General features: G+C 45.9%; 1 protein-coding gene across 2 annotated transcripts; it reads right to left on the reverse strand.

Moving 5' to 3' along the window:
- Positions 1 to 3,059: 3,059 nt before the first annotated feature.
- On the reverse strand, positions 3,060 to 10,633 carry GATD1 (glutamine amidotransferase class 1 domain containing 1). Of its 2 annotated transcripts, none has more exons than XM_074543493.1 (8): positions 10,459 to 10,633; positions 8,846 to 8,922; positions 8,337 to 8,442; positions 7,716 to 7,823; positions 6,894 to 6,988; positions 5,666 to 5,759; positions 4,843 to 4,954; positions 3,060 to 4,316 (listed from the first exon to the last, which is right to left on the reverse strand). In XM_074543493.1, exons 1-8 carry the CDS (start codon positions 10,514 to 10,516, stop codon positions 4,310 to 4,312), a joined length of 657 nt encoding a protein of 218 aa, XP_074399594.1. In that variant the 5' UTR covers positions 10,517 to 10,633; the 3' UTR covers positions 3,060 to 4,309. The 2 variants fall into 2 exon arrangements, with proteins under 2 accessions (XP_074399594.1, XP_074399595.1); XM_074543494.1 differs by having other exon boundaries at positions 3,060 to 4,319; positions 10,459 to 10,623.
- Between the last annotated feature and the right edge of the window lie 1,520 nt (positions 10,634 to 12,153).

Here is a 12,153-nt window from a genome sequence, read left to right on the forward strand (position 1 = left end):
ACATGCATGGAATCTGTCCCCTCACATAGCCAAGACACATCTGGGTCAGTACCACTGAAATGAAGCTCAAATGAAACTGAAGCATTGCAGAAGGTGCTCAAGAGAGAATGAAATGCACAGTGAAAGGGGGAAAAGAAAAAGAGGTAGGAAAAGGTGTCTGAGTAACCTTTCTCCACTCACCAACAGATGCCTCTCAAGAGCTGAGGAGGCAAGAGGGGTCACGGGGTCAGTCACGGGATCCCTTCCTTCCTGTGGTGGCAGCTGGTGTTTCAGAACTCCCCAGCCCTGGGGTTCTTTCTCTGCAGCACAGATGGATGTTGTGAGGGGCCTGACATCCGTGGCTAAGCCACAAACTCCACATCCTTTCTGAAAAAAAAAACCAAGCACCACATAAACCTTCAGCTTGTACAGCGCTTTATTTAGTCAGTCACACAAAGTGTGTTCACTCCTTAACTCTTCCTCAGCCTCCCCTCTCTTCAGCAGATGCAGGGCCCTGTCTGTGCCCTGCTTACAAACTCCTGGGATTTGCCAGATTCCCAAACTTCCTGAGATTAAGAAATCAGGAGATGTCTCTTGTGTCCCAGGAAGGTCTGTGGCTCCCACAGTCACAAGGACAGGACTCAGGAATTAGGGGCAGATAAAGCATCTATGTTTGGAGAAATCCTAAAGAGTCAATAAATAAACTTTAAAGCATTGATATTAAAATGACAGTGCTTTCCCAACCTTTCCTTGTGGTGGCTGCTCTCTGATCCCAACATCCAGCTCTGTGCAAACGCACAAAGCTTGGAGGGGGGTTGGAAAAGCTTTTCCTTCCTCCTCCAGCTGTGCCTTGCATCCCATCACAGACTGTGCTAAGAGAGACACACTGCTGCTCCCAGCACCTCCTCCATTCTTGACATGGGATACAGCAAAGCAGAGCTGTTGGAAGAACAGACACAGTACGTACATCCATTTACATTCATCTTCCCAACATGGAATTTAATTTAAAATTAGTCCTGAGAGTCACTGGTTATGTCTATCCAACACAGCCCTCACGGGCCAGGATGGATGGCACCAAACCCAGACAGTTCCATTTGAAATTTTCAAGTAAATCAGGACCAAAGAGGCACTTCCATCTCTTCTGGCCCTTGTTTGAATGCACACAAGATGAACAAAGCAGCAGATTCCATTTTAATTTTTGTTTACAAGATTACACTGTAGAAGCTCTGAGGAAAGAATCTTAATCAAATATGTTAATACACAAATTGAATGCTGGCATGACCAACAACCACCAGCTACAGATAGGGCCAAAGCCTTCCTCAAAAACACAAAAGCTGAGATGATACCCACAGGCAGGTCCTGGGGCTCTGTTCTCCAGAGTTAAGCAGTTTCCCCACTGCTGCACCAGCACCCCTCTTCCCAGCTGAGGTGTAATCCTGCCAGGAAAGGCTCCCAGACCTTAGGGATGGTGGGCTGCCCTCTTTTGGGTGAAGAAATTCTTTGTGGGGTGCAGGACAGCAATGCTCCTTTACAGCTGTGAGCCAACTTCCAAGAAAACTCCTCATCCCTTTGGATTCATCCTGCTCCACATGCTGCAGGGGCACTCTGGTGATGCCTGCCTGTAAAAACATCACAGGAAAACAGAGGATGTGGTCCCTGCTATTAAGCCCAGAAAAGAGGTAACACCGTGAGTCCCAAAAAAATAAACCAGTAAAACTCTAGAAAATAAAACCAAACCCCCACCCAAATAAATAAAAAAGTAAAACCCACCAGCTGGATGTTACCAGGAACAGATTTCCAAGGAAACAAGCCTGCCTGGAAACATTCCTAGGACCAAAGCACCAAGCACTGCACAGCACAATGCTGAAACAATAAAGGTTTGTGTAGGATGAAAATCTCCCAAATCTGAAGGTTTTCAATTCTTTGGGAAACAAAGAAGAGAAACAAAAACCCCTCAGTATAAACCCCACTGCTGGGATGCCTGGGATGGGATGGTTCACAGGGCTCCTCAGCTGGACCAGGCACAAGGTACAAAAGATACAAACTGAGGTACCTAAATTATTCCTACAGGAAGTTTAAAATGCAAGAATTATCCAAAAATCCTTGCTCTTGGTGTAATGCCACTTCATGATTTTAGTTGATGTAAATACCTTTTAGGTAAAAGAAAAGAAAATACCAAACAAACTATCAAGTTTTACATTTGTAGAACAAAATTAACACAGAAAATGAACAGAATAAAACTTTCCTGAACATACCTGGATGACATTCAACAACTTTGTGCTTCCTACATTCATTTGATCTTCTTTTCTCACCGTTTTTTTTGAACAATTTTTTCCAACCCCTGACTAAAATTGGTCATCCTGTACAAGAACTTCAGAGCTATCACCACTAATGGCCTCAAGGTGTGCCAGGGGAAGTTTAGGCTGGATATTAGGGAAAATTTCTTCATGGAAAGGGACATCAAGCCCTGGAACAGGCTGCCCAGGGCAGTGGTGGAGTCACCATCCCTGGAAGGGCTCAGAAAACACAAGGATGTGATACCTGAGGTTGAGAGGTGAACATGGTGGTGGTGCTGCACCGATGCTTGGGCTTGATCTTAAAACTCTTTTCCAACCTAAATTCCATGATTCTGTGACTCAAGTGGCTTCCAGTTTGTCAGCATGACTTGGGGAGGTGACACAATCCAGCCCACCACACCCAGAGCCACCCCACACAGCTGCTGGCCCTGCACACTTCACCTCTCCAGCCTGACCACACCTTCCTCCCCCAATTTTCCCAAGAGCAACTTCATGGTGTGATGGGAAAGAGTGAAAATACACACAAGAACTCATCTTTTTTCTGCTCTCAAGTGGGAGGAAAAAGAAATCACCATCAAGTCCCCAGGCAGTGTGCTTTGTCCAACCACCTGACAGAGGCACAAGCAGAGCAATTCCTGCAGGTCCTGGATGCCCCAAAATAAGGAAAAATTGTACAAAAGAGGACTGAACAAAGCCTGTAGTGGTCTGAATGCTGTTTGCTACCTAGCAGCAGATGAATGAGCCTGGACAACCTCATTTAAGGAATGAAAACAGGACACAGAGTAGACACCAATTTCTATTTTTACAGGTAAGCAAAGAAAAGATGTAGCAATTTTGGCAAAATCCCATGGAAACAAAGACCCTAAGGAAATACAGTCTCCCACCTCACAAACAAGATGTGGCTTTCCAGACTGAAAGTATTTCCTGGTGGTGTCAGCATCTAATCCCCAAGATGGCTTGTCAGGAATGAAGATTTAAATTATCAAAGCTGATTGATCATTTAATATCTATCAAAGCACAATTTTCATTTCAAATTCTGGTTTTCATTTCCATCAATGCCAAAGTTCTGTAAGCTGGGCTCCAGAATGCAACAGCAGAAGACCCAGCAAAACCCACAGCACTCTGTCTTTTCAAATCACACTGAATTCTTGAGACAGAGCTAAAAAAAAAGGATTTTACACAGAAAAGAGAAAATTTCCTGACTTGATGATTGGTTAGAACCAAAATATTGTAATATTGTAAGAAAATAACCCAATTTCTTTAGAGCACTGGAGAAATGCTGCCCACAATTCCAAGAGGGAAGGAAAATCAATTATCTAAAAGTTAATTTATCTACTTTCCAATAATTTTGTATGTTTGAGCCTGCAACAATTTAAAAAAAAAAACAACTCAGTCTGGTTATTCCTTGCCATGCTCAGCTTCAAGCCACACCTGCAGCTCAGAAGGAAGGAGGAGTCCAGACTCCACCCCACAGCTGGGTCCTCACATGGGACCCACATTAACCACCTGCATTTTCATTGCCCTAGTCCACAAAATTCCAGCAAGAGACAGCAGCAGTGTACTCCCAGAGAGGAGCATTCCCAAGAGAACAAAACCCACAACATAAGCAGCACAAAGGAGGACAAATAAACAATTGTAGGACCACGTTAAAAAAAAAGCTGAGCAAACTTTCTGAACACAATTCCAGCCATGTGAACAGGAAGAAAAAACAAGGGCACGCTGTGCACCAGCACAGCTTCAGCAATTTGTATTCACAGCACCAACTTCTGGGGGGTTTTGAGGAGATGGCTCCCCACATCTGTAAACTGAGGGTCTAGAGAAGCAGTGAAAAAATGGAGCAGCAAAAATATAAGGGAGTGTCCCAGCTGCTTCTGACAACCTCCATCCATTCCATCCACACAGAACCTGGCACTGCCACAGTCAGTTCAGAGTCCAGGACAGGGGTTCAGAGGGGTCTTCATCCAGGTCACAGCCATGGAAATCCTCAGCCTGCTGGCTCTTCATCCATCCTCTTTGCAAACAGACCTTCCCCTTCATTTCCTGCTGAAGGAAACAGACCCAGACACAACAGGACCTGTTAGTGCCCACAGGAGAGGACTGGTACCCCACACTCACCTGAGCAAAACAAGGGGTTTGAGGTTACTCATATGGGCTCCTCTATCTGACAAGATGACACTCAAACAAGCCAAGCCATTTCCAAAGAAATTAAATACATTCATTCCCAGAATCCTAAATCAGAGCTGACTCAAAGCCAGCCTGCCAAAGCTCAGCAAACAAGAGCTGTTTCCCTGAACAGAAATGTTTAGTGAAGCCTGTTCAGCGTTTTACTTTGCCAGCTCCACTACAGCTGTGCATTTCCCCACACATTTTCATCTTTTTCTTTTCAATAATCAAATGCTCTTTGCCAAAAGACACAACTGCCTGGCTGGCTTGATCAAACAGAAGTGACACACACTTCAGCAGAAAACCAGGGGGAAAAACCCCTTCTGAGAGACAATATTCCTGAAACAAAAAAGAAAAGCTCACCCCTGGCTGTTCCCAGTTCTTAAGCCCCATCTTGCCTCACCTGACATTGCAAAGAATCAGGAGGTTCTGGACAGCAGGAAGGGTGGAATTCTCATTCTGTCCTGTCACCAGGTGCCTGTCCAGCACCACATGGACAGCATCTGGGCTGCTGGCTGAACACAGGAGGAAAAACACAGGGATTGCTCAGTGCCAGGATCACACCCTGATAAGCCCAACACAACACATAACTATTGTGGCCAGACAGATTTGCTGATCTATCACCCCAGCAGAGAGGGGCAGTCTCAAGCCCCTCATCCTGGAAAATTTTCCCTAGGAAATCCTTTTCTGAAAGGACAGGACTGGGTCCTTGATTCAGTTAACAGCAGGTGGGTAAAGTACACATATCAGGAGATAATGAAAAACTCAAAGTGTGTGTTTGAAAACCACAATTACTCACAATACAACACAAACTCATCTTATGCCAGACATGAGCTGTGATCACCAGGCTACAAAAATTAAATACTCATTTTCTGGCCAATTACAGCTCCCCAGTGTGCTCAGATCTACCAGCAACTGCTCTGCACCCCAAATAGAATTTTTAAGTTTCCTTATTCCAGACAGACTCCCAGACTGGTTTGGGCTGGAAGAGATCCTAAAGCTCATCCAGTCCCATCCCACTGCCACAGGCAGGGACACCTCCCAGTATCCAGTGTTGCTCCAAGCCCTGTCCAAGCTGGCCTTGCAAATGAGCAGTTATATATTGGTAAATGAGGGAATGGGAATTCCAGCTGAGAGATCCTGCCAGAGTCCTGCTCAGCTGGACACAACCAGCACACACACACTCATTTCCCAAGGGAGACACAAAGTGCCCATCCCAGACCCACCACTGAATGTAGCTCCAGAATCCTTCACAAAGTCCTCCACAATAATGGACAAACTGGCAAAATTGGGCTGCCTCACCAGCTCGTACACAGAGGGCTGAAACAGATCAAAAGGAAATTAGTTTGGCTTGCTTTTTTACAGAAAAAGCCAAGCAAAACCAGCACACACTTCCCTGAAATTTATATTTCTGCTCCCTCTACTATTCACCCAGCCAAATGACCACAATCAGCTTTGATGGATTTTGTGCAAGGAGCAAAATGGAAACTCTTAAGTGAGTTAAGTGAAGAGGAAATAACAGCACCAAACAATTCCTGCAGGTGTGATTAACTTCAGGAAGGTACAGACCTGTCTGTCCATGGCACACAAATATTTGGACACAGATGCTGTGCCACCTGCAGAGTCCAAAACCAGTAATCCATGTTGGAATGAAAATGGAAAACAGCTAACAGACAGAAAATTTAGGAGCACTTAGAATTGTAACACACAAAAGGAAGGAACTTAATTTTATAGTTTCCACAGCAACCATAGCTAGGCCACAACATGATTTAAATTATTTCATCATGACTGTAACAATCCACAGAGAGTCATAAACAATCCTTAACTCAAAGAGAAGCGCATGAGAACACTAATAGCTTTTGTGAGTCACAAAATCCTTATTTCTTAACTTTCCATGTAAATTTTCCACACCAGAAAGTTGTACCAGGGCCATTTGCATCACTCTGACACTATAAAATGGGCTGTGAGGTCAGAGCACACAAAATGAAAGTATCTGTAACTGGCTGCTTTAATTGCAAGCCAGTTTGTACAAACAGCCTTTTTTTCCTAAAACTTTTAACTTTTTTTCCTAAGACTCCCTCTACTTTTCAAAAAGAAACAGTACTTTGAGAAATATAACTTCTCCCCAGCATTCATTAAACAAACAAAAATTGTTTGTAAGTCCTCAACAACAAATGCAAAGAGCTGCAGCAGGAATTTCCAGCTTTTTCTTTGCTTCAGTCTAAAGTTTACTGAACAATCAGAGGGAAAGCATTCCCCACATGCCACTAAAAAGTGGGACAAACCCTTCATGCACCCAGTGCTGGGCCCCTTGTCAACGACAACTCTGCACATCTTGCACAAGCCAAGGGCACCAAACTGATAATTTATATTTACAGGAAGTTCAAAACCACCAGAAATCACACAGCAAAAAAAGCCCCCAAACAGCAGAAACAAGGTAAAAGCTTGGCATACCCCTGTCAGGCTGTATCCCTGGAAAACCCAGGATTTATCCTCATTGGTGGCACAACACAAAGCGGCCACTCCCTGTCCCACAGCACAGATAGGCTCTAGAAAAGAATGAAAGCACATTTGAGAGCATCTCCAAGTACTTAAAACACAGCTGAGCCTCATGCTGCCCTGCTGCAGTGAAGTTACACTGCACTGATAATGCTCCTTTAGGCTGTAGGGGCTTTCCTGCACACTGCAGTAGCAATTATTCTATCATAAGAATTGCTACAATTATTACAGTATTACAATTATTTTATTACTATGACAGTAAGAGGAAGAACAAGAATTGTAGCTTTTAACTCCAACTCCAGAGACAGCTCCACAAATGCTCAAATGTGGAGCACACCCCAAGTCTTGATTAAGTGCAGCCTTAATGATGATCCTGGGACATTCCACACTTGGCTCTGAGCCTTCAATGCTGCTGATTTGGACAGAGCCATTTCTGTACCACTGTAAGGCAGCAAATCCTTCTTCTGAGACAAGCTCTGAAAAGCTACTGGCATTGCTCCTTAAGATACTTTAAGACCTCTTTTTCCTTTTCAAGGCTCCCTTTTTCTTATTTAAGACATGTTAAGACACTTTTTTTTTTTTCCTTTAAGTCTCCCTTTCCCTTTTTAAAGGCCCATTAAGCCATTTGTTTTCCCCCTTGACATCTCCTTTCTCCTTCCCAGTTTGGAATGCTCTTCAGCCATGCAAACACTCTGGAGTCTCTGGAAGGCAGCCACCCTGCAGAGGCAGCACAGGAGCCCTGTTCCATCTACCCAGCCCCCGACGATGTTCACCTACTGCTCTCAGTGCTGAAGTGCTGCAGGATCTTGGCCAGGTAGCCGCTGTTGGCCAGGTCAGTCACAGCCCCGGGGCAGTTTGGGATCAGCAGGGCGTGGTACCGAGCCCCTGGATGGGAGGGAAGCAGGAACTGATTGTAGGGCAGGCAAAAAACCCCAAAAGCCTGATTATAAATCCACTGCATGTTTTGAAAAAAAGGACAAACCCACCTAAATCAGTTAAAAACTACCTAAAGAAACTAATAAAGCTACACAGAAGAGAGAAAAAGGTCCTTCTTAGGACAAGGGACGCACATTTTTAATGAGCCGTGCAAAACTTACAACTGTTCTGTCTGCTGACTTCTACTCCAGCAAAATACTTATTTTTAACAAGTAACAATGTATTGTGTGCTTGCATACACACAGACATTATTTGTATATATTACATATATATTAAAAGAGAATGACCATTCCAAAATAAATAAGAAAATTGCAAAGCAGTTGCTTGGACTTCCTCTTAAATAAAAAGTAAACCAACAACTGCAGAAACACAACTTTCCTGCCTTTTCTGTGTCATTCTTCTCTAAAATCCTGGCCCTGAGCAGGCCCTGTTCCCCAGCCAGGCCCGTGGTGACACCCTCACCATCGATGGACTCCAGCTTGGCGGGGCTGGCGTAGGATTTCATGCGGAAGTCCTGGATCCAGCGCGTGTTGGCCTCGTTCACATCCACAAAGTCAATGGGCTTCCCCTGGGGACAACACGGTGACACCCTGGTCAGCATCACTGCACAGGCATCCAGGACACCTCTGAAGGATGGCCATGGGGGATTCTGAGATGCTTTCAGCTCTTAAAAACTTGAAACTTTCCATTTTCCCCACTGGATTACTGCTAATAGTTTTCCCTCCACTCTTTGTGGGAACAGATACTGGATAGAGAAGTGCAAACCCACACTACAGAAAGGCTGCAGTCACTTTGGTATTAAAAAAACAGAATTAGGTCTGATTTTTTAATACAAAGTCCCTTAATATCTACAGCCAATAAAACACTTCTCAATATATTTATATTATATCAATTATATTATTTTTTTCATGACAACTGAGATATAAATTGGCTTCAGGCTGAAATCCAAGCATTTGTCCATTTTCACTCACCCCAGGTGTTGCCACTTGCAGGTTAAAGGCAGAGCTGGCCAGAGTAAAGCAGTGAAGGAACGACTGGGCTGAAACACCTGGAAAACAGATTGCAACACCTCAGGGAAACAACAGTGACAGTTTAATGCAGGCCACACTTTATCCAGGGTGAAAAACGCCAATCACTTGTTTTTAACATTTTTAAAGTTTAATTATAATAAAATGGCTACAAAAATAGTAATACAATTAGAGTAATAATAATTTGGGCAATTTGAAGTAGGACAAGTATGAGACAATAGAGACAGAGAGTTATGGACTTCCAGGTACCTTTTTCTGGGCAGTATAAGCCCGAAAAAGGACACACGTTAACAGAGGATTAACCCTTAAAAACAATAGCCTGTTGCATACTCATACACTTCACACATGATGCATAAATTCCATTCAAACACAGGATTCTGTCTGGTAATCGTCAACTTCTTCCTCCTAATCCTAAGGTACCTTAGATCTTTAGCTAGGCAGGAAGAATTCAGTTTGTTCTGATAAGAGAACAATAAACTCCTTTTCTCTGAAAGATTTAGGTGTCCTGTGGCTGCTACCTGGTGCAAGTGCCTCATTCCTTTCTTAAAAAAAAATCCCACTTACATAGTTCTTATTTTAACCACAAAAGTTACCTTTTAACTACAAGATTACATTTATCATACTATTAAAATGTTAATACAGCATTACTAATCAATACAACAAAATACATACAGTAAATATCTGCATAGAGCCATATAATATGCACTTTTCACATCCAGCAAAGTACACAAGCTTGGGTGTTTGCTCATCTTGAAAGCTCTAGATAAATTCAGATGATTATTTTGTTAGGATTTAATGATTTTAAAACATCAGAAATGTACAGTCTTCATTACAGGTGAGCTGAGGAACAGAATCCTGGAATGATTTGGGTCGGGAGGGACCCTAAGGCCCATCCCGTACCAACCCCTTGCCATGGCCAGGGACACCTCCCACTGTCCCAGGTTGTTCTAAGCCCTGTCCAAACTGGCCTTGAACAGGGCCAGCGATGGAGCAGCCACAGCTTCCCTGGGCAATCCGCACCAGGGCCTCAGCACCCTCACAGGTAAAAGATTCTTTCCCCAAACACCCAATCTGAGCCGAGCCTCCTTCCCCTCAAAACCACTAAAGCCGCACGCAGAGGAGCCGAGCAGCACAGCTGCACATGGCGGCCGCACCTGCAGCGCAGCATGGGCGCGAACGGAAAAGCGGCGCAGCTGGGCAGGGAGGGCACACGTGCGGCTGCACAGCCCGGCTGCGGTGACACCCACGGGACAGGGAGCCCGGCTGCAATGTCACCCATACGGGGGACATACAGGGCAAGGGAGCCCGGCTGCAGTGTCACTCACAGGGCAAGGGAGCCTGGCTGCAGTGTCACCCATACGCCGAGGGCCGTGGGCCGGGCACACGCGGGACACGCCGCGACAGCCGCACCGGGGACAGCCCAGCCCTGCCCAACCCCGCCCCGCTCCGCCCCACCTGCCGCAGTGCTGGGAAGGGACGGGGAGCGCGGGACACCCGCAGAGGCCGGAGCGGCGGCTCCCCGCGAACCGGCGGAGCTCCCCCCGAGAGCGTCTCACCCGCGGTGGCGGCGCTGGCGACGATGAGGCAGGAGGGCTTGGCCAGCCGCTCCGACATGGCAGGGCCGGGGCCTGAGGGCAGCGGCGGAGCCTCGTGCGGCCGCGCGTGCGCGGTGCGGGGCGCGCGGAGGGGCGGGGAAAGCGCGCGGAATCCCGAGGGAGGCGGAAAAGCGCGGGAAGCGCTGAGGGGGCGCTGCCGTCGCCGGGAGCTTTGGAAGCGCGCGGGTGTCCCGAGAATCCCGTAGTGCTGCGTCCCACCGACAACTGTCACTGTTTCCTTATTTCCCCACCTCCGTAAACCTCAGTGTTCCGTTTCTGCATTTGCATCTCTCATCCCTGTGTGAACTTAATAGATTTAGCCCTTGCTCGCTGCTGGCGTATTGCAGACACAATGCAGTCATAAAATGAAAGGTGTAAAATAAAGACAGCGCAATCCTGCTATTGGCTTTATTTGTTTATTGGAAAGGGTTTAATTTCTAGCCTGGTTTCCTAAAGGAAATGTAGCTTGTGCCACCTTGTTGGTCTCTTCAATCATCTCTCTCTCCTTTTCTCTCCAGAGCTGTGTTCCCAATCCATAGGCTGGTTAATCTGGATGTTCCTCACTGCTCCAGCTTAGATACGGGAAAATTATTTTTTAAAAAGGAAAAAAAGTATCTCATTCACTTTCACTGGGGAGTACTTCAGGATTTAGTGCCACTCCAGCAGCCTCTATATCACAGAGCATCACATTTATGGTCCTTATTCTCTGCTCATGACTCCAGTGCTTTTGAAACAAACACAAAGGACAGTGCTGTCCGGCCCCTGCTCCATCAGCTCTTCCCATCCTCCCTTCACTACTCCAGGTACGTGGAATTCCCCACACCCTGCCTGGGGCCATAGGAGGATCAGGCCCCCATCCATCCCAGCCTCTCATCAGCTCCATCATTCCCACTCAGAAAATAGGAATTTATTTGATGTCCTGCTCCTGTCAAACTAAAACTCAAGTCCCCAGCTGTGTTTCTGCAGCAAAATCCTCGGATGATTACACTTTTGCAGCTGAAGGATGCCCTTTTTCCTGACCCTGTGGAATTTACAGGATTTTTCTGCCCAGTTCTTAAGAAATTAATTTCCAGAAGCCTGCAGAGTTCCATCGGGACCCTGATTGGAGCTGGTGTAATACAACACCAATCCTGTGCAGTGACATGTGCTGCCAAAACCCTCTTCCCTTCAAGAGCCTGCAGGGAATCCGTGCACAGGGACCCCAGAGACATCACCCAGTGCTCAGGGGATGCTTTGTTTGGGAGGTGTTCCCAGGCCATCTCAGAAACAAAACCAGAAAATCAATAGGAGAAATTTGGCAGGAAAAAGGTCACAGCAAAGAACTGGGGGTGAAAGCTGGAGACCAGCCTATGGGATAGGGAATCTCTTGGATTGGAAATGTTTGGGTAAATCTACAATTCAATTTAGTTCCTTTCTGGGAAAAACAATAATCATCCTGCTTTCCCTGGGCAGGCTGGAGTTTATTTGGGGCAGGAACTGTCTTTTCTCACAGTTCTCAGTGGCATCACCTAGAAAACATTGGGCCTTCAGGAAACACAGACATGGAATCCAGGAATCATGGAAGGGTTTGGGTTGGAAGGGGACTTAAAGCTCACCTCGTTCCACCTCTCCCATGGGCAGGGACACTTTCCACTATCCCAGGTTGCTCCAAGCCCT

The sequence above is a fragment of the Zonotrichia albicollis genome, chromosome 6, assembly GCF_047830755.1.
Source record: "Zonotrichia albicollis isolate bZonAlb1 chromosome 6, bZonAlb1.hap1, whole genome shotgun sequence".
Lineage (NCBI taxonomy): Eukaryota > Metazoa > Chordata > Aves > Passeriformes > Passerellidae > Zonotrichia > Zonotrichia albicollis.